At 39.4% G+C, this 23937-nt stretch overlaps 1 protein-coding gene across 5 annotated transcripts in view; it reads right to left on the minus strand.

Annotated features, from left to right (window-relative positions):
* mora (cysteine and histidine rich domain containing protein) overlaps nucleotides 1-23937 on the minus strand; it is a 560065-nt gene that overhangs the window by 1268 nt on the left and 534860 nt on the right. For 4 of the 5 annotated variants that reach the window (XM_090370664.1, XM_090370660.1, XM_090370661.1 and 1 more), the window contains 2 exons: nucleotides 16934-17122; nucleotides 12118-12409 (listed from right to left, as the gene is read on the minus strand). In XM_090370664.1, the coding sequence (XP_090226790.1) occupies nucleotides 12146-12409; nucleotides 16934-17122 (453 nt within the window). In that variant the 3' untranslated portion in view covers nucleotides 12118-12145. Of the gene's footprint in view, nucleotides 1-12117; nucleotides 12410-16933; nucleotides 17123-23937 lie in introns of those variants that run through there. The other variant, XM_090370663.1, reaches the window with a different exon arrangement.

Consider the following 23937-nt stretch of genomic DNA (forward strand, 5'->3'; position numbering starts at 1 on the left):
AAGTCTCCTAACCTTTGCAATTGGGTAGTGGATCTCTCTCCACAAGCGTGGAGCCAGCTAAAACTTCAAGACAGGATCTTTATTGGTTGGAGCAGCCACCGCTTCAAGGAACATGTGGCTGTTCCTAAATGCTTCAGATGCTGTCGTTTTGGGCACACCACCCACACATGCACACAGACGGATCCTACCTGTGGGCATTGTTCCCAAAAAGGGCATCATTATAGCAGTTGCCCAAACAAATCATCTGCTCCGACGTGCGCAAACTGCAAAGCAGTAAAACTGGATGCAACCCATTCAATCAGGGACAACAAATGTCCTATTTACATCAAGGCAAAGTGAAACCAACAACTGAAGACCGACTATGGTAGCGAGGCCTAGTGTTATTAAATTTATACAACTTAATGCTCAGCGAGCACGTGCAGTAGCAGCGGAAATAAGAAAAAAGGCAGATGAAGAAAACATTGATATATTACTACTGCAAGAACCATACACCCACTCCAAGAAAGTTAGAGCCTATCCTCTCACATATAAAATAATTCAAGCAGAAGAAGATACTCCCTGGGCTGCCATAGTCATCCAGAACCCAAACATAATGGTCACCAAAATCTCTTCTCTCTGCACAGGTTGGGCAGTGTGTGCCCATGTAATTGGCCCCTTAGGTGCCTTCTATTTAATATCACTCTATTGTAGACCCAGTCAAAACATCGGCCCAGCTATTGACTACCTAAGAACTGTTACCACTACTCTACCTAACGCTAAAATCATCCTGGGGACAGATGTTAACTGCCGTTCTCCTGCTTGGCACAGCCTCACAGCTGACCGACCTGGTTGCCATAATGGGCGGCTTTTGGAAGACTTTCTAGCCACCTCACCATTTAATATAACAAACAGGCCCAATAACCTCCCAACATTCTCCAGTACTATGTGGGAGTCTACAATAGACATAACAATTGCTACAAGATCAATCTCAAGTAAGGTGTCGGGGTGGCAGGTAAATGAAGCCTGGACCACCTCCGACCATAGAGCAATTACATACAGCCTCACAAGAAATATAGAATCAACTCCTACTCCGCACTACGATATCAACCGCTATGCCATCAGCAAAGCTAATTGGGAGCTGTTCACCACTTCTCTCCAGTCAACAATCACGGATCACCCTTCTGATATCCTCTCCCTGAATCCCGAGCAGCATCAAAAGCTTGTAACTAACATCATCACCCTCTCCTGCAATCAATCTATGCCCAAGAAAAAACCTCTTCCAAGTGCTGTACCATGGTGGTCTCAGGAACTCGAACGTCTACGCTGGACTGTTCATAACAAGAGGAAAGCTTTTCAGAGAGCTCGCACCTCTTGGCCAGCTACTGATGTAGAAGCCCTTCGTGAAGACTACAAGAGGACCAGGAACCAATACACTTCCATGATCAGGCAGCGAAAAAGAACTACATGGGAGTGGCTGGTTACCACCACTGGTAACTCGGACCCTTGGGGAGTGGTGTACCGAGTTACTACCAACAAATTGCCAAGAGGAGAAGTAGTCCATTCCACAATAACACCACAAGGAATCATGACAACGTCATGGGAACAATCCATGATGAATATCTTGGATACTCTCTTTATCAGCGACGCCGATTATCTCACAACACAACAGCAGCAAATTTGTCTAGATAATGACAATTACCACATTGACTCTGTGGAGGAAGAATTTAACACTGAAGAACTGCAGCAAGCCCTTGGCAAAATGAAGGATAAAAAATCCCCAGGACTAGATCGCATTGAACCAGAAATACTAAAAAAGGTCGCCCAGATAAATCCCCAATTTCTGCTTAACCTGTTCAATAAATGCCTAACCCAGGGATCCTTCCCAGAAAGCTGGAAAATAGCTGAATTAAAGTTAATACTGAAAAATCCATCGAAGCCTCCAGAACAGCCTAACTCATACCGACCCATTGCCCTCTTGTCCACATTGAGCAAACTACTTGAACGCCTCCTCCATACCAGACTCCTAACACACTACACAGAAGCTGGCCTACAATCCAATTCACAGTATGGATTTCGCCCAGGACGTTGCACAGAGGATGCTCTCTACCAAATAACCCAAGCTGCAGCCAACACTAATTACAAGTACTTTCTCCTCATAACCATTGACTTTGCCGGGGCCTTTGACATGCTCTGGTGGCCAAGCATTCTTCGCAGGCTAAGATTGGCACGCATACCAGCCAACTTATACAGGTGTATAGAAAGTTACCTTTCCAACAGAAAGATCACCATCTCCTCACCATACCAGAAGCTCACCAAATCTATCTACAGAGGCTGCCCACAGGGTTCGGTCCTCGGCCCGTTCCTCTGGAACATCGTCCTTGATGAGTTACTTGGTCTGGATCTGGGCCCTGTTACTATCCAAGCATTCGCAGATGATATTACCATCTCCATCGCAGCGGACACCAGAGCAGCTCTCGAGGCCACTGGAAATCAGGCACTACAGATCTTACAGGACTGGGCAACTCTACACAAGCTCCGGATTTCTCCACAGAAGACACAATCCATACTTCTCAAAAGCACCCTACAAATATCAAGGCCACCTCAGATCAAGGTACAAGGAAAAACCATCAAGCTGGTAACTTCCCTAAAACACCTGGGTATCATCCTGGATTCAAAGCTCTCCTTCTTCCCGCACCTCTCATACCTTCAAGTAAAAATTAGAAATTATGCAGCCTTAATCGTCCGAGTAAGCAGGTGTGACTGGGGTCTGAACCGGAGAACACTCAAACTCCTGTATAACGCTATATTCCTCCCTGTTATTACATACGGATCCGGGATTTGGTACCATAGAGCAATAATTGTTCGCAATAAATGCAAACTGGAAACAATTCAGAGAAGTATACTGCTTGCCATTACAAGGGCCTGTTGCACAGTAAGTTCTCCGGCCCTACAGGTTCTTGCAGGTGTCCTCCCCCTTGACTTGGAGGTTATCCGTAGAGGATTGCACTACTGCCTGTCGCGAGGAATCCCAGCTACCATCTTTGGACATACCATCGACACCCGCATTGACTGCAAGCAAGAAAAGAAAAAACTAGCTGCCATGCTACTACAAATCTGGCAGACAAGATGGGAGGAGATGGACAAGGGCCTGATAACTAAGAAATTCATCCCGGATGTCAAACTAGTTTATCCAAAGTCGCCGCCTTGGTTCTCTCCTGGCCTCTACTGTACATATATTATAACTGGACACGGCTCTACAAATCATAAGTTGACTACCTTGGGAATCGTCAATAATCCCTACTGTACATGTGGAGAAATTGAAGATTGGGACCATCTTCTTTATAACTGCCCAATTTATAACGTTCTTCGAGGAACACTGTACACCAGGCTACAACACATACCTCAAGGACAGGAGCACCTGCTAATTTCTGAAGAACAATATTATAAATCATTAACGGAGTACGCACAGAATCTCTTTTCTAGGCGCAGGACTCTACAACCAACTCAAGCCAGGGATAGAAACCTGTAAAGGACTTACTCAAACTTGAAATAAAAAATCTGTACTTCACTGTTTTACCAGCATCGACTTGCTAACCCTGGAACACAAAGTAGGATTACCTGCTAACTTTTCATATGGTTTTGTAGGCTCCAGTGGTCTTGACCACTCCACTAAAAATATAAGTCACACTCAGCACTCTCGCTGAGTGGTTTTTCTACCCTTCTGGAGTTATCCCCTCCCCCTTTTCTCCTGGTGGGGCATATGCTCCACTGTCAATTTACGGGATGCCCTTACCTACATCCCCTTACTCTTACTTTCATCCCCCATCTTCTTCCGCACACCCTGTACTGCCGCACTCTACCTTATTTTTTATTTATTTTTATTATTTATTTACTTATTTTTTATTTTATTTATTTTATTTTTTTTATTTTATTTATTTTTATTTATTCTATTATTATTTTTATTATCATCGGTTTTTTTTATTTTTTTTTAATTTATTTATTTGTTATTATTATTTTTTTTATTTTTATTTTTTATTTTATTTTTTTAATTTTTTTTATTTTATTTTTTTTTTGTTTATTATTATTATTTTATTTATTTATTTATTTTTTTATTATTATTATTATTTTTTTTTTTTAATTGGTCTCCGTTCAGGAAGCTCAGGCGACCCTGACGGAGACCTGCCAGAGAATAATGGGCAGCCTGGCTACCTCCTAGTGGTGTGTGCGGGCAACGTGGGGTTCCACCAGGGGCCCTGCGGCCAAATGCCAGGACACACAACAGAACCCAACACAAAACTACACACTCAACACACTACACTTTTTCTGGCATTTACAGTGTTCTGTATTTCTTCACAGTGTACATATGGCACAGATGTGGGAAACCACAGGTGGCGCCCGACACTAACACTATGCACACTATGCCCATGGAAGTATCAGTAGAAAAGGCATGCAGCAGAAACAGTATGTCTAGAAGACAGAGAGTGGAGAGACTCAGAGATGAGTCATTAATTAACCTAACTGCCCTCTTCTGAATGGAATCTAGAAGCCTGAGAGAGGTTTTGGGGGCACCGCCTCAGATGTGAAAACAATATTCCATGGTAGGGTGGATTTGCAATTTGTACAGAGCGAACAGCTGTTTGGAAGAAAAGAGATGCCGAGAGTGAAAGAGAAAACCAAATTTTTCAGATGCAGAGGAAGCAGTATTTGTAATGTGCTTGTGCCAAGAGAGATTAGAAGTCAGGTTAATACCCAAAAGTGATATATCAACTTGCGTAGAAATCGGAGTGTCACCAAAGATAAGCATAGGAGCAGAAGAATCTTTTTTGCAAGATATATAAGACAAGACTGAGTTTTAGAAGGATTGAAATGGCGCCTCCGTAGCCAGGTGGGAAGGAGCAGCAGTGCGTAGCACACGCTTCTTGATTAGACCGGGGTTCGAGACCGTCACCACCAAATACGGAGGATGCGGAAAGGTCGGGGAATGACCACCGCATATCCCGGAGCAATATAGCCTTAGTTGCTAATGCTCCTAAAAATCAAATAACAAACAAACAAGGATTGAAATCAAATAAGTTGTCTTTGCCCCACTGGAGAAATTACATGGAGATCAGCATTTAAGGAATTGGTAGCGGACATTCAAGAAATTGAAGCTGATTGAGCAGGGCAAGGTTTCTCAAAATGGAAAATGGAATGCAATGTGCTATCATCAGCAAAATTATGGATAGGATTTTCAGTCAATGGAAGAAGGTCATTAATATACAAGTGGAAAAGAGTGGGGGAAAGAACTGAACCTTGGGGGTCACAAGCATTGATGGAGAAGTTAGAAGACAGAGAGCCATCTACCATCACCCTCAGTGAACAATCAGAAAACTGGATAACCAATTACAAAAAACAGTTGGCAAACCACAAGATGTAAGCTTGTTTAGAAGACCTTTATGCCAAACATGATCAAAAGCCTTTGAGATGTCAAGAGCAACTGCTTGTGTTTCATCAAAATTTTCCATGGAATTAGTCCATAAGTGGGTAACAAAGCAGAATATTACCAGTGGATCGACACTGACGGAATCCATACTGGTAATTGTTGATCAGATGGAAGGTTTCTAGGAAGTTTAAGAGTTGGCGGTTAATTGATTTCTCCATTACTTTAGAAAGAGTAGAAGTAATTGCAATGGGACGATAATTGGACGGGAGGGATTTGTCACCCTTTTTAGGAACTGGCTGGATATGAGCAAATTTCCAAGCAGAAGGAAAAACACCTTTGGAATAAGAAAGTGAAAAAAGAGGCAAAGAATAGGAGTAAGTTCAGGAGCACAGGTTTTTAGAACAAGTGGAGAAATATCATCGGGACCTGGAGCTTTCTTAGCATCAAGATTCGTCAAAATCCTTCTGACATCCTTTTGATGGAAGACCACAGGAAGCATTGAATGGAGTGTGTTGGGAATGGTGGGAAGTGCTTTACCAAGATCACTAATACACGAGTTGGAAGAAAAATGGGATGCTAGTAGGTCAGCTTTATCCTTGGCTGAAGTGACAACAGGTTTGGACAGAGGTGGGAGCAGAGATGGGCAAAAGGTGTGGCTAATAGCTTTGGCAAGAGACCAGAATGCTCGTTTACCATTAAGGCAAGAAGTAAGTTTTCTATTCTTAGCCTGTTCAAACTCTAGTTTGGACTGATTAACAACTGCTTTACAATTGTTGTGAGTTTTGGTGTAGGCAGAAAATGAAACTGAAGAATTAGAAACAAGCCAATTACGATATGCAACATTCTTCTCTTGAACAGCCTTAGCACATGTATTGGAAAATCAAGGTTTAGATAAAGGATGAGATTTTAAAGTGGAGTGTGGGATAAAGGATTCCATTCCTACAAGAATAATTTCACTGACACGATCTGAGCAAACGCTGACATCAAAGGTTTTGAAACAGTAATCTGACCAAGGAAAAGAAATCTCGCATGTCATACCATTTTGCATTCTTGTAATGCCAAACAATCCGGTAAATCCGGTCGAGGTTGCGAATAGCCATGAGATAAAGGCTCCATTGGAGAAGAGACAATCACCAAGTTGTGATCTGAGGTGCCTAAAGGACCACTCACCTCGATCGTGTTCTTAGAAGGGTTGTTTGTGAGAAAAAGATCAAGCATGCTGGCTGTATGGTTAGGATTGTCCGTATCCTTGTACAAAAATGAACAATCTGTGCAAGGTCATTGGTAATTGCAAAAGCCTTGGCATCTGGACCGGCTAGGTCGGGGTGACTAGAAAACGGAAGCCAGCTGGAGTTGTGAACATTAAAATCACCAAGGAAAATTACCTCACTGTTAGGAAATTGGACTGGAGAAAGTCAAGTTGCAAAGAGAGGAAGTCAAAGAGCTCCAAGTGATTAGTGGAGTTAAGAGAGTGGTAGAGATAACAGATAAATTTGACACAATGAGGTAGAGAGATTTTAAGGCAGAGAAGATCGAAGAAAGGAGATTCCAAATTATCTCAGTAGTTGAATCAACCAATAACTGAGATTCTGTCAGAAAAAGTACATGGGGGTTTGGCAGACGGCAAGTGGAAATGGACATCGTTGAGATTCGAATTAGCATTAGCATTAGCAGAGGCATATGATGCAAGAAAGCAAGCTTATTCAGCATCAGCCAAAAAAAAAAAAAAAAAAACCACTCCCATTTCACCCCTCCGTTCGTTCGAAATACCTGTCCAGTTGAGCTTTAAATTTGTTTAGGCTATCAACTTCAACAACAAGTGATGGAAGTCGGTTCCACCAACCAACCACCCGCTGGCCAAAGGCAAATTTCCGCAGATCTATCCGACATCCGTCCTTCCTCAATTTGAATTTATGCCCTCTGAGGTGATTATTCTGAGAAAGATGAAGAATCCCATTGGCATTGAGCATGCTCAAACCATTCAAAGCCTTATACACCTCTATCAGATCACCTCGCCGGTGCCTAGTCTCCAGACTCTGTAATTTGCAAAACTTAAGGATTTCTTCGTAAGAGCAACCCTTTGTTCCATTTACTAATCTTGTTGCCCTTCTCTGTACCCGTTCCAGCAGCTCTACATCCTTCTTGAAATGAGGCCTCCAGACCTGTATACAGTACTCAAGATGTGGCCTTACCATTGCCTTATATAAGGGAATAATCACCTCCTTATCCCTGCTAGAAAAATTCCTGTATATCATTGACAAGACACCATGAGCTACTCTTGCAGCTCGTCTGCACTGCTCAGAGAACTTCATATCTGCCTGCACAATTACCCCCAGGTCCTTTTCATTCTCCACCACTGTCAGTGTAGTACCGCAGAGTTGATACGTTGCTCTGGGGTTACTGTTTCCCATATGCAGCACTTTACATTTGTCGATGTTAAACCTCATTTGCCACCTCTCAGCCCATCTGTTCAACCTTTCCAGATCCTGTTGCAGCAGCATAGCGTCAGTATTGTCCTTAACGACCCTGCCAACCTTTGTATCATCTGCAAACTTGGACATTAAACTTGATATCCCATCATCAATATCATTCATAAACACCGAAAACAACAACGGACCCAACACTGAACCTTGAGGAACTCCACTAATAACATTAGTCCACGTTGAGCAGTGTCCATTGATTACCACTCTCTGTCTTCTGCCACTCAACCATCCCCTTATCCATAGCAGCAATTTGCCTCCAATGCCACACTGCTCCAATTTGTGCAGCAGTCTTCCATGTGCAACAGTATCAAAAGCCTTTCTAAGATCCAAATATATAATATCAAAGTTATTCCCTGCATCCAGTTCTTTTGTGACTACATCATAGTATCCAACCAAATTGGTCAGGCAAGACCTGCCCTTAACAAAACCATGCTGCGTCTGAGCTATAACTGAATTCTTGTCTAGATGATCCTGCAGTGCTTCTTTAACCAGTGCCTCCATTAATTTACCTGGAACAGAAGTTAAACTAACAGGTCTATAATTACTTGTGTCAGCCTTTGATCCTCCTTTGTGAATTGGGGTTACATTTGCACATCTCCAGTCTATGGGTACCTCCCCTGAGTCCAAAGAAGCTCTCATAATTATGGCTAGGGGTTTGCATACTTCCTTTGCTGCCTCCTTTAATATAACTGGATAGATCCCATCCACCCCAGGTGCCTTTTTTATGTTTATCCTCAACAATCTCTCCTCCACTTTCCTCTCAGTTATTACAAAATCATCCAGCTCACTGCCAATGTTTACTTTACCTACATCATTCTCCTTCCTGAATAACTCCTCATGCGTGAATGTAGATGCAAAATACTCGTTTAGATTGTTAGCCACCTGAGCAGGATCCTCAACTGTTGAACCATCAATATCCAGTGGACCAATCTGATTCATCCCTTTCCTTTTCGAGTTCAAGTATGTAAAGAACTCTTTTCTGTTTTTCTTTGCATCCTTTGCCAAGGATTTTTCATAGTCTGCCTTTGCCTGCCTAATCTCCTTTGTGACTTGGTTACAGACCAACTTATATCTATCATAGGCTTCCATGTCACCCATTAATTTGTATTTTATCCCATGCATTTTTCTTCTCTGCCACATGTCTCATTAGTTCATCTGACAACCATTTAGGCCTAAACCTTGAACAATATTTCTTAGTTGGTATGTAAAGCCTGGTAGCCTCCAAGATTAGTTCCTTGAATGCTTCCCATTTTGAGTTTGCTGTTGGTAACATCATCAGTTGGTCCCACTGTATAGAATTTAAATACTGTCTCAGACCATCATAGTCGCCTTTACGAAAACAAAAACCCTTCCCTTTACCTCTGATGGTAGTTTCCTCCTTGAGTAAATCCCACTTCAACACACTGTGATCACTGCCACCTAGTGGTTCATTTATCTGCAGGTTCTTAATGCATGAAGAATCACTACTGATAATCAGATCAAGAGTATTGCTCCCTCTTGTTGCCTCACGAACATGCTGATGTAGAAAACAATCATCCAATAAATCCACAAAAGCCTTGCTAGTGTGCGAGTGACCAACCCAGAATTGAGACCACATATATTTGTGAAATGAACTAGGAAGTGTTTGGGAGGTTTAGATCTTTTCGCAGATAAGCTTACTCTATTAGTTTGGTAATTCATGGTGTATTCAACAGTAAGAAAAGGCAGGGTACATGCTGTAAGAAGTAATGAAATTTTTGAATGTGGCGTAGACACGGTAAGAATATACCCAGATCCTTGACATAATATGGCCTCGACAATGCATACACACTACTCGGACTCCCTCCAGTCACAATCTGATCCAGAAGCCTCCTAAAGAGTTGCCAATAGTTTTGATCCAGTGTTCTTACAAGTGGTCTGCCTGCAAACATCGTTTTAGAGCAGTACCCTTGAAATGTAAGGAAGATTAGATCTCGCTATGATGTCCATCATAACCTCAAAAGTCATCAGTCATACTGCATGATGGAAGAGATGGGGAAGGGTTGACTGGAACTTAGCTCTGGAGACTAAACATGGGTTCCACCACTTCAAGTCAAGGAAAGTGGTGGTATTGCACTGGTTGATGAGAGTTATTTACCACCTAGTAGGGGCTTACAATACCGGTCGAAATCTTAATACCGGTATTTTTAATTTATGAAACCACGATACCGATATTCCAAAAACAAACGTTTTATTCAATAAATTTTTATTACAATTAGGTGCAATAAAGTAAGGAAAAAAACAAGTACTGTAATTACTTGAATCATTCATGTTTTAAATAAATTTTTATTGATAATAAATTTTTAATAATAAATATTCTGAAAAAAATCATTAACATATAGTTATTCTAAAAACAAAAAAATACTTATTGTTACTGCAAAGGTTAGTTATGTTTAAGCATCCACACTACCTGTCCGAATAAAGTGAGTTCTTAAGAAACATAAGCAATTAATAGTATGATTTAAAATGGATCTAATTTTGGTATACACAGTATTTGATTAGCGGCAAAAAAATGCCCTTTCGGATTCTATTCTGGTACTATTGTACTGAGATAATCGTAGACGATCTGAGTCCATATTTTATAGGCTTTGAACTTTTTTTGGAAAAAATAGTTAAAGTATTTCATTAATTTCCGACTCAAGTTCATCTTTCAAAATATCATTGGTCAGGCTATTTCTTATTTTGGAAAGAATTTGCGGAACATTGATGTTCTGTTTCATGTTGGTCTTCCATGGTTGAATTATGTTCATCGTTTTCTGAAGGAGAAAGACGTTTTATTAAGCAAAGTATAATTTTCACTATAGTATCTTTACTGAGTCTGGGAGAGAGCAAAGAGTGGGGATAAGGAATAAAGAAGAGAGCAAAGAGCTCTCTTCTTTATTCCTTATTTATGCAAAGAACAGAAGGACAAATCAGATTGGACCCTATGTAATGGACGTGGGATAGTATTAGATAACATAACTGAAGTTGCAGATTAACTCAACAGTTATTTTGCATCGATATTTACATTAAAAAAACACTTTGTGTCAATGAGATATTATGGAAGTGAAGTTGAAAAAAATGTAATTAATGATGTTGAAATTTCAAATGATTATTTAAATGAGAACTTTCGCACCTACAGGCAAGTAAGGCTCCTGTGGTTGATGGCATATACCCTATAATCTTAAAGGAGGTGGCAAGCGAGTGCATTGAACCATTAAGGCTAGTTACGAGAGCATCACTGGACAGGAAAGATTCTGTTGGATTGGTGTAAATTGGAACATAAAGGCGGTTCTATGAGTGTAACGGAAATTACCGACCAGTCAGTCTAACTTCAGGAGTAGGGAAAATCATGGAGGCAATGATCAAGGGTGGAATTCAGGATTATTTAGATGGAAATGGAATTCTGTAGGATACACAGCATGGTTCTGTAAAGGGAAAATCATGTTTATTTAACAAATCTGGTTAGCCATTTTGACAGGTGACTCGTGAGCTGGATTTAAGGAATAATTTTGACATTGTTTATTTGGATTTCAGCAAAGCATTTCACTCAGTTCCACACGAGTGGTTACTTTATAAGTTAGAGCAGGCTGGAATCATAGGGAAAATCCTTAAATGGATAGAGGGCACCAGGCAGAGGGTTGTGATAAATGGTTATTCCTCAGATGGGATTAATGTAAGTAGTGGGGTTCCCCAAGGATCAGTATTGGGACAACTGTTGCTTTTGATTATCTTAAATGACATCTATGAAGGGATGGAGGGTGTGAGGTCTAAATTTGCAGATGATGTCAAGATCAGTAGAGTAGTTAATGATCGCCGCCAAGCAGAGCTTCAGAGTGACCTAGATAGACTTCCGGGATGGTCAGAAAAGTGGCAGCTATACTTTAATTGAGCAAAATGCAAGGTCTTACACCTGGGGAACACCAAACCCAAAGCAACTTATACACTTGGTGGAGTTGAACTAAAGTCAGTAGCAGAGGAACGGGTCTTAGGATTTATGATACGGTCAGACATGAAGTTGTCAGAATTGTGGACAGGTTGCAATGTGCATGGTGTCCTATCGATGATTTATCGAACATTTGCTAGTAGAGATAACGACGTCAATTATCACATAAAGGCGATTTTATAACCTTTATGTGATTAAATTATAAACAATTATTTTTTTTAAAATTAGTGCTGAAAAATCGGTACTTTTTTGCATCAATACTGGTATTTCAATACCGGAAAAAAATGACCGGTATCCCAGTATTGTAAGCCCTACCACCTAGTATTGCCTGGTAACGCAGACGGAGGGTGACATTCCTCCATGTGGTGCGGTGTAGGCCCCACACCTCGATACCTGCTTACGGTGGTTCACTTGAAGTTTCTTAATATCAGCTATATTGTACTCTTCTTCAGTTGTTCTTGCTTTAGTTGTTTTCTGAGTTGGAAGATGGAGCTGGCTCCAATTAAATGGTTCTGCCTTCTTTAGATTGATTTCCACCTTACTCCCGAGATAATTCACTAAACTTTTTTCCACATCTACAACCTGCATAAAATAAAAATGGATTATCAGTTTACTTCTATGATAAAGTAATTATATCGTAACCTTGTCAACCTTAATATTAGATAATTGAAACTCAGTAACAGGTACCAATCACGAGGGCATATTCTATGATAACTCAAAAAAATGTGAGTTAACCTGTCATAATTTAGTCTTTGCACGTAAATTATGACTTCATTGTGCAATACTCTCCATAGAGTTTCTGTACACACATCGATTTCATACTATTGTTACTTCCACTCACTTCAATACTATTGAAGTGGGTGAAGTAACAAGTCTCTCTTTGGCTGCTATGATACACTCCACCTACGAGGGTAGGCTGTCCACCAATGAATGATATTCAGTACTTTTTTGATAGACTGAAGTATGTATCATTCTCCATAATTTTTGTAAAAATTATGGAGAATAATTAAACAGTAATCAGTTTAATTGAATGTGTCTGATTACTCTGAATTTGAATTCCATAGGGATGATTTCCCCAAGTGCCAGTGCAATGAGGGTTGTCCTGTTGAAACAAATGTCACATTGTAGGGAGCATAGAATTGTTCATAATGTTAAGGTAGGTAATTATTAATTCATGGTTTCCCCACACAATTACCAAACATTTTAAACAAGAACAGAACCACCATCTTCTTTGAACTTCACTGTTGTCAGAATCAATCTGCCAGCATATTCTCTAGGCATCTGCCATACCCTCTGATCAGAACAGGGTGTAGCAGTGAGATATGTCTTGTCACAGAACCAATTTCCATTGCCCTGTTGCCCAATTATAGACTTCACTCTCTCTAAATTATGAAAATCAAGTTGGCAGAGAGTGAAAGAGTATTCCTGTTAATGGACTGACTGATGGATAAGCTCTGTAAATGTTTTCCCATTTTGGGGAGATAAGTAGTTTCCACGTTGGTTTGCTGAATGAAAAACCAGAGTTTCCAGGAGGGAAAACCATGCTACTCTTGTCTGAGAGACACAAACTCGGCCACAACTTGAAAAAGACCCATAAAAATATTTTGCATCAGTGATGGAATTTGAATTTGGGTCTGTTGCACTCAAGTGTGTGGAGGACAGTGATTATACTAACTGTATCTAATGTTCCTCACAATGGCCTAAAAAGGCCATTGTGAGGAACTTAAAAATGTAACATCCTTGATTCAGCCTACAGATTAGGTATTTTAGAATGTCTAAAGAGACAACACAGGTAGAAATTTTTTAGTTCAGTTTTGGAAAAAACAGAAGAAAACATGAAATATAGGTCCTATGGAATCATTAAAGTCAAAAGCATCCTAGCAGGGAATGAAATTCCCTGTTAGTGCTATCTTGTAAAAAACTCTGCCCTGTGATTAATAATGCTGATAGAAGACCTGAAATAGAAGGTAATGAAGAACTGGTCAAAACATCAGAAACCTTTATTCAGTATCTAGTACGTTATACACATCATAGCATAGATCCCATTAAGTATTTGAGGTAATCTAGCTCAGATCTGACCATTCTTCCATCAGCATATTTAGTAGTTGCTGTTGTATCGTAGAGAATTTGATGGTGAGGGTATATGATGGAAATCTTTCGAATGTTTGTAGACCCATTCAGATAGTATTTTTGCATGGTGGATAGTTGCATTGATACAACAGGATATTCAGTGAAAGGAACATGACCTTCTAATGTTATGAGCAGTCCCAGTCCATGCTAACATAACCCCCATACCATGCCACCTTCAGCTCCTTGAGTAGTAGACACAAGACAGCCTGCATGCATAGATTCACAAGGTTCATGCCACAATTTTACCCTACCATTCAAAAAAGCGTACATCGAGTCTTGTCAGATCACATGATCTTTTTTTCCACTGTCCAAGCTTGGCATTGGTGGAATCATTCCAACTGAATCTTTCAATTTTAGGCACATGACCACCAAATGGCAGACTGCACAACTCTGCTACTTCGGTTGGAAATTAGCCTTTCTTTCTTTACTTAAACTGAGTTTTTCAGGCATATACTGAACCTTTATTCTGATGCTCAATTTGCTTTAAATTCCTGCAGTACTGACTTTTTGCTGCATTTCTTTAATGTAACATGATCGTTTTCTCTATCCTTTTGCCTTCCACTCACTGTATGCTTTTGAGATTATTTTTAACAAGCCAGTGATTTTCTTTGTTTTTTCAATTACAGCTCCTGCTAAATGTGCCTAACGATAACGATAACTATTTCTGAAATCTGAGGAATTACCTGTCTTCCACATTAGCATTAGCATTAGTAGAGGCATTTGATGCAAGAAAGCAAGCTTATGCAGCATCAGCCAAAAAAAAAAAAAAAAAAACCACTTCCACTTCCCCTCTCTGTTCGTTCAAAATACGTGTCCAGCTGAGTCTTAAACTTATTTAGGCTATCAACTTCCACGACAAGGGATGGAAGTCTGTTCCACCAACCAACCACTCGCTGGCTAAAGGCAAATTTCCGCACGTCTATCCTACATCTGTCTTTCCTCAATTTGAATTTATGCCCTCTCAGGTGATTATTCTGGGCGAGAGGAAGAATCCCATCAGCATTGAGCATGCTCAAACCATTCAAGGCTTTATACACCTCTATCAGATCACCTTGCTGGTGCCTAGTCTCCAGACACTGTAATTTGCAAAACTTAAGCCTTTCTTCGTAAGAGCACCCCTTTGTTCCATTCACTAATCTTGTTGCCCTTCTCTGTACTCGTTCCAGCAGCTCTACATCCTTCTTGAAATGAGGCCTCCAGACCTGTATACAGTACTGTAGGTGTGACCTGACCATTGCCTTATACAAGGGAATAATCACCTCCTTATCCCTGCTAGAAAAATTCCAATATATCATTAACAATACACCATGAGCTACTCTTGCAGCCCGTCTGCACTGCTCAGAGAACTTCATATCTGCCAGATCTGCCCATACATGATCAGATTGACTAAGAAGCTCCAGGAAAGTGTACACTATTTAACTTGATACCAAGGAATTTGTCATCATACCATGTGACACATACATTTAATTATCTGTTGCTGCCAACTGCAAAGCAAGAAGACAAAAATGGATTAAATAATATCTTCCAAAAAATCGGTTATTTGTTGAAAAATAAAATGATTGATGATGGAGAAATCATACACACTGTGAGGGAAAGAGATGGATTGAAATATGAAGGAAAAGAGATTGAATCAAATTCAGATCCAAAAATTTTTCATGCAGCAGCCAAATATACTCCAGACACACCTTTATATTTTACTGAACAACAGCCAACAACGTGATGTTTATAAAAACAAAATGTCATGTTTCATCTTGTTGGCATAAAATTACTAATTTTTCGTTAATGAACGAACGTACATGTATATATTTTAAGAAAATAAAAGTTCTTAGGGTTCGTAAGCATAAGTTTTTTATGGTTCCTGACTTTCAACAACCAATTCCAATAACATTGAATACGAGTGCCCTATATATTTTACTGCACATAAAATATATAGGGCACTGCCAATTTAATCCTTCATGCATTCAGAAGATACTCAACGTTAATTCTCCTCTACTCCGTAGAGGAGAATTTCTCCAACTTGTGTCCATCTGCAGGGCTTGGCAATAAAAATAACTTTATTTGCACTAGCCAACAATCCCATTAATGTTGAAAGGAGATATATGCCTATAAAAACCTAATGTATATTATACATACATTAAGTGTGAGTAGAGATCACTATTTGAGCTGATTTTGATATATATATATATAAACAGCCTTTTCACACACACACACACACACACACACACACACTTTTTATATATTAGGAAAGGGCCATTACATTAATCAAAATCACTTTACCGCCATCTTTTCTTTCCCTATCCATGTAATTTCACTAACAACACTTGTTGTTTTTGTTCTTCAAAGCTTTTTTTTTTTTTTTTCTGTTTCACGAACAGGGAAACATCTTTCAACAGCATGACAACAAGATTAGCTCGACTTAGAGGAAGATTCTTCTGTGATGAATGATGTAAGTAAACATTTGGCATACATGACAGTACACTGTCACTACATTCTACATCTATTTTTTTTTTTTTTTTTGTTTTCTTTCTATGCAGTGCATGTTGTCCTTATGTTTGTTTTTACACGTTTGATTACGTTTCCCACTACTTGATATTGAAAAATCTTGCATAACAAATCCAGAGAATGACATCTGCATAGTATTGCTATAGTCTTTTTTCCATATTCTATCAGAAAATAAATCTAAATTTAACAGCAATATAGTAAAGCTCACAGGGATATATTTCAATGTTGGCATTTAAATTAAAATTACAGATGAATCACCACGTGACGTCACAAGGGAAATAAAAATAAGATTGATTAACTTACTGGAATAAACTCTCAAGTAACGTTTCATGCATATAATAAGATGAAAATCAATATAAACTTAATTCTGATAATTATTTAGTTAAAAGAAATGAAGGATGGTGACACAAGTATACTTATATAATGTTTATGCTATACATTAGCTATAGTACTAACGAAGAACAGCAATCTTACCCCAAACAGCAGCAGATCCAAGTCAAAAACACTCTTCTCCTTTCCAAATACAATATGTGCATATAGTTTAACAGAATTTGCTTCCACACAGGATAAATCAGGAAAGGGGATCTTTGCATACACTGATATTACCACAAAGCCAGCAGTCTGATGCCAATCATATCGACAGGCAACTTTTTCTTCAGTATCCTAGAATATAAATTCAGCAACAACAATGGGATATAAATCATTGTCTTCCCAAAAGCCTTTTTTTTTTTTTTTTTTTTTAACAAAATCATACAAATTTTTTCCCCTAATTTTTTTTATATTTAAAATTAGTAGTACAGTTATTATCGGAGCTTATCTGATAAATCAGACAAAATTGTTTCTTATTTGGTCTGGTAAATTGTTGAAAAAACTACAAACAAAGTAGGAAGGTTTTTGTTTGCTTGCTTTGTTCCTTTTAAATGCACAAGTGGTGGGAACAAGTGGGAGAGGAACTTGAGGTATTGCATAGAAGGAAGAAAGAGTACTATAATAGAAATACTAGTTTAAAAAATGCAATAGCCTTGGAGTTTGATAACATTCAACCTGTTGTCTTAATTACTGTCTCCTACAAAGGTGTGTGGTGTTGCACTTCAGCGACTCTCCTCCGCACAATGGGGATAACAGCTGCAGATTAAAATATATTGGCGATCTGGGCATTGCAAGGGACGATGAGCTGCTGGGGGCTCATCAGTGGATTACTATAGTTAGACGTAACTGAGTGTAGCACTGAATAACTATGCGATTCCCCTGTATGTAGTCTGGAATGTGGGTATTTATGTTTGGATTAACCTTTACCATTGTAGAAATAAAGGGAATTAATAAAAAAAAAAATAATAATAATAAAAGTAAATAAATAAAATAATTAAATGGCAAACTGGCTGGCCGAAGGCCAATCTGTAGAACCTGAAATACCTGGAAATAATTTTTAAGCAGTTGCATAAAAATGGTAAAGAAAGTAATACTGTTAAAAATAAATAAATACAAACAGTTAAAACAGACTTGTCACATGAACAATGGAACAAGTCACACAGAACAAAGTAGCTTTTTGGATAAAAAAAAAAGCCATTGGGTAATAAGACTGGTACAGTTCCCCATTCTCAGAAACGAAATTATTTCAGATATGTCTTTGTTACTTAATTTTTCCAGGTTTGGAGAACTCAGGGAGCTTAGTTTGAGTATGGCAAACAATTCAAAATAAAAACCAAATCCCAGCAATTTTTTTTCTTGTTCTTTGTTAAATTCATTCAAACTACACACTGAGACAAATTTCTGCATATCTATCCTACAATCTTCCTCACCTTAAATTTATGATTCCTCCTGTGCATTGTCTGAGCAAGAGGATACAACCAGCATTTAGCTCACACAATCAGATCTTGCAAGTGCCAAGTTTCCAGATGCCGCAATACAGTCCGTCTCACTATGAGGTGGGAGGGCTGATCTGTCTCCTCATTATGTTTAGAACATTCAACATGATACAAGCTTTGCTTTGATAACAAGAATCCTGACAGAACACCACGCCATCGAGGGAACCATACTATCTGGTTCAGTCACCCTGATGCAATATTCCAATGCCAGAAACTTACTACTTCTCTCCATAACATAAGAGGGTGTGGTATCCCCATGGGTTTTGTCTGATGGCCTAAAAATAAATTGGCACAGGGATCTTCTTCTTCTTGGTCCTTTAGGAAGTGCACTTTAATCCTTCCCCAAGTGAGTTTTCAATAGAGGTTTGGTTCTTTTTTTTTTTTTTTTTTTTTTATGAGAACCCCAAACACGAGAGGTATTATAACCTATAGTACTTAGTACCGTGCTTGGGTTGGAGGTTGAGAACACGAAAGAAGATATTTGTTGATATTGGACTTGAACTTCTGTAGATTGTAATTTTCAGGAAATACGTATGAAGGAAGGTTGTTCCAGAAAACGGCAGTTGAATGAATAAATGAGGAAGATGAAAAGTTGGTTCTGTGGGTTTGAAGTTGGACAGTAAATGGATGTTGGCTGGTGGCGGCACGTGTTCGGACTGTTTTGAAAGCGAGAGAGGGAATTATAGAAGCCAATTCAGAAGAACAGTGCCCATGGAAGTATCTGTAGAAGAGGCATGCAGCAGAAACAGTGCATCTATGAGAAAGCGAGTGGAGAGACTCTGTTAGAGATGAATCATTAATTAACCTAACTGCCCTCTTCTGAATGGAATCAAGAAGCCTGAGAGAGGTTTTGGGGGCACCACCCCAGATGTGGGAACAATATTCCATGGCAGGGCGGATTTGCGATTTATCCAGAGTGAGCAGCTGTTTGGGAGAAAAGTAACGCCGAGAGCGAAAGAGAAAACCAAGTTTTTTAGATGCAGAGGAAGCAATATTTGTAATGTGCTTGTGCCAAGAGAGATTAGAAGTCAGGGTAATCCCCAAAAGAGATATATCATTTTGCCTAGAAATCGGAGTGTAACTAAAGATAAGCATAGGAGCAGAAGAATCCTTTTTGCGAGATATAAGACAAGATTGAGTTTTAGAAGGGTTGGAATCAACTAAGTTGTCTTTGCCTCACTGGAGAATTACCTGAAGATTGGCATTTAAAGAATTGGTAGCAGATTTTCGAGAACTTGAAGCTGATTGAGCTGGACAAGGTTTCTCAAAATGGAAAGTTGAATGCAATGTGCTATCATCGGCAAAACTATGGATAGGATTTCCAGTCAATGGAAGAAGGTCATTGATATACAAGAGGAAAAGAGTGGGGGAAAGAACTGAACCTTGGGGGACACCGGCATTAGTGGAGAAGTTAGAAGACAGAGAGCCATCTACCATCACCCTCAGTGAGCGATCAGAGAGAAAACTGGATAACCAATTACTAAAAACAGTTGGCAAACCATAAGATGGAAGCTTGTTTAGAAGACCTTTATGCCAAACATGATCAAAAGCCTTTGAGATGTCAAGGGCAACTACTTGTGTTTCACCGAACCTTTCCATTGAATTAGTCCATAAATGGGTAACATAAGCCAGAATATCACCAGTGGATCGACACTGACGGAATCCATACTGGCGATCGTTGATCAGACGGAAGGTTTCTAAGTAGTTTAAGAGTTGGCGGTTAATTGATTTCTCCATTACTTTAGAAAGAGTAGAAGTAATTGCAATGGGACGATAATTGGATGGGAGGGATTTGTCACCCTTTTTAGGAACTGGCTGGATATGAGCAAATTTCCAAGCAGAAGGAAAAACATCTTTGGAATAAGAAAGTGAAAAAAGGCGGCAAAGAATAGGAGTAAGTTCAGGAGCACAGGTTTTGAGAACAAGTGGAGAAATACCATCAGGACCTGGAGCTTTCTTAGCATCAAGATTCATCAAAATCCTTCTGATATCCTTTTGATGGAAGACCACAGGAGGCATTGAATGGAGCGTGTTAGGAATGGTGGGAGGTGTTTTACCAAGATCATTAATACATGAGCTCAAAGAAAAATGGGATGCTAGCAGGTCAGCTTTATCCTTGGCTGAAGTGACAACAGAACCATCTGGTTTGGACAGAGGTGGGAGCAGAGATGGGCAAAAGTTGCGGCCAATTGCTTTGGCAAGAGACCAGAATGCTCGTTTACCATTAAGGCAAGAAGTAAGTTTTCTACTCTTAGCCTGTTCAAACTCTAGTTTGGACTGATTAATAACTGCTTTACAATTGTTGCGAGCTTTGGTGTAGGCAGAAAATGAAACTGAAGAATTAGAAACAAGCCAATTACGATATGCAACGTTCTTCTCATGGACAGCCTTAGCACATTTATTGGAAAACCAAGGTTTAGATAAAGGACGAGATTTTAAAGTGGAGTGTGGGATAAAGGATTCCATTCCTGCAAGAATAATTTCGCTGACACGATCTGAGCAAACGTTGACATCAGAAGTTTTGAAACAGTAATCAGACCAAGGAAAAGAAGAAAAGAAGTCTCGCAGGTCATCCCATTTTGCATTCTTGTATTGCCAAACAATACGAGGTTGGGAATAGCCATGAGATAAAGGTTCCATTGGAGAAGAGGCAATCACCAAGTTGTGATCTGAAGTGCCTAAAGGACCTCTCACTTCAACCTTGTACTTAGAAGGGTTGTTTGTGAGAAAAAGATCAAGCGTATTGGCTGTATGATTAGGATTGTCGGGTATTCTTGTAGGTAAATGAACAATCTGTGCTAGGTCATTAGTAATTGCAAAAGCCTCAGCATCTCGACCTCCTGGGTCGGTGTGACTAGAAAACGGAAGCCAGCTGGAGTTGTGAACGTTAAAATCACCAAGGAAAATTACCTCACTGTTAGGAAAGTTGGACTGGAGAAAGTCAAGTTGCAAAGAGAGGAAGTCAAAGAGCTCCAAGTGATTAGTGGAGTTGGGAGAACGGTAGAGACAGCAGATGAATTTTACACAATGAGGTAGAGAGATTTTAAGCCAGAGAAGATCAAAGAGAGGAGATTCCAAATTGCCAAGTCTCTGACAGGGAATATCAGAATGGACATATGCACAAGTACCACCTTTGAGGTGAAAGGAATCATACAGCAAATAATTTGGACATCTGAGATGAGCAGTAGTTGAATCAACTGATAACTGAGATTCAGTCAGAAAAAGTACATGGGGTTTGGAAGACTGCAAGTGGAAATGGACATCGTTGAGATTAGAATTGAGACCACGTATATTTGTGAAATGAATTTGGAAGTCCTTGGGAGGTTTAGATCTTTTCGCAGATAAGCTTGCTCTATTATTTTGACAATTCATGGTGTACTGAATAGTAAGAAAAAGTGGGTGGGACATGCTGTATGAAGTAATGAAATTTTTGGATATGGCGTACATGTGGTAAGAATATACCCAGATCCTTGACATAACGTGGCCTCGACAATGCTCCCCGCATACACACTACTCGGACTCCCTCCAGTCACTATCTGGCAGAGTAGAGGTAGCAAGATTATACACTAGCTGATCCGGAAGCTTCCTAGAGAGTTACCAATAGGTTCAGTCCGGTGTACTAACTAGCAGCCGGCCTGCGAACACCGTTTTTGAGCTGTACCCTCGAAATGTAAGGAATATTGGATCTCGCCACGACATTCATCATAACCTCAAAAATTATCAATCATACTGTATGATGGAAGAGATAGGGAAGGGTTGGCCAGAACTTAGCTCTAGAAACTAAACATGGGTTCCACCACTTCAAGCCTCTGGTTCTGGAGTATGAGTTTATTAAAATGAAAACTTTGTGTATAGAAATGATAATAATGCACTCATGACAGTAAACACTTCCTGCTCTGAAGCTTTTTATTAAACTACACCCGACTTGGCATCTCTGTATTATGAACTTAATTCACAACTGGATTGTCAGTGTCAATATCGTTGGGGTATCTACCCATTCACTGAGGAGGGGCCAAATATCCCTGAAATGGCCGTCTGGGTAGTGCCCATTAAGAATAAGTAACAGTATTCTTCTCTACTGGGGAAGCATTACTTATTCAATGTTATGATGATGCCACTGCTTACTTTTGGTTGGTTTAGACAGCATGCTTTTAAATATTAATTTCTTCATATTTTTCCTCAGTTATTCATCATTAAAGTAAGATAACTGTCGAAAAATGAAAGCAGAATTTAAACATAAAGGGGGGGGAGAGAGAGAGACAAAAAAAAAGAAACCGGTCTTCATCAGCTTTTGTAAGCTAAAATTGGACATCACAGTTGAGAGTGTGATACCCTAACCTGATTTTCAAAGTTATTTTTACTCCATTAAATCGATGTCTACAAAAAGATGACAGCATGTATTAGAAATAAGGTAAAATTTTAACACACTGCATTTAATTTCAGGCACTGTTAATCATGCCTGAAAGTAAATAGATTTCTGCAATGGCAAATGGAAGTGCCTATTAATTTCATGTTTATGTTTTATGGTTACTTTTTTTTTTGTTTTCAGCAGAATTAATATTTTTCTTGTTTTTTTTTAAAGTAATGTGTAAAAAGAACAGCATTTTTCATTAAAAGAAATAAAACAATAAATACAATAAGCACAGAATACAGAAAAGGTTATATGCCGCAAGCAGAATTGCAAAAAAAAAAAAAAATCCATTAATAAAAAAAAAAATTGCATGTGTGCCGAGCATGCATAGTGGAAGTTAAGTGACTTTTCTTTAGAATCTTTTGAAACATTTATTATTTCAATGTTACAGTGGTTTAATATTTTACAAGTTTATTAAAACGTTTTTACAGATCTCCCCTTTGTACTTAATGGAGGTGTTTTCGGTGGCCAAACTGCATGTATACATGTCTACACACCTTATAACGCTCACTTTTAGCATTAGCATTAGTAGAGGAACATGATGCAAGCAAGCAAGCTTATGCAGCATGAGCAAAAAAAAAAAAAAAAACACCTTCCACTTCACCCCTCCGTTTGCTCGAAATACCTGTCCAGCTGAGCCTTAAATTTATTTAGGCTATCAACTTCCACAACAAGGGATGGAAGTCTGTTCCACCAACCAACTACCTGCTGGCTAAAGGCAAATTTCTGCACATCTATCCTACATCTGTCTTTCCTCAATTTGAATTTATGCCCTCTCAGGTGATTATTCTGGGCAAGAGGCAGTATCCCATCAGCATTGAGCATGCTCATACCATTCAATGCTTTGTACACCTCTATCAGATCACCTCGCTGGTGCCTAGTCTCCAGACACTGTAATTTGCAAAACTTAAGCCTTTCTTCGTAAGAGCAACCCTTCGTTCCGTTCACTAACCTTGTTGCCCTTCTCTGTACTCGTTCCAGCAGCTCTATGTCCTTCTTGAAATGAGGCCTCCAGACCTGTATACAGTACTCAAGGTGTGGCCTGACCATTGCCTTATACAAGGGAATAATCACCTCCCTATCCCTGCTAGAAAAATTCCTGTATATCATTGGTAATACACCATGAGCTACTCTTGCAGCCCGTCTGCACTGCTCAGAGAACTTCATATCTGCCTGCACAATTACCCCCAGGTCCTTTTTAT

The sequence above is a fragment of the Mastigoproctus giganteus genome, chromosome 3, assembly GCF_048544385.1.
Source record: "Mastigoproctus giganteus isolate SK-2022 chromosome 3, ASM4854438v1, whole genome shotgun sequence".
Lineage (NCBI taxonomy): Eukaryota > Metazoa > Arthropoda > Arachnida > Uropygi > Thelyphonidae > Mastigoproctus > Mastigoproctus giganteus.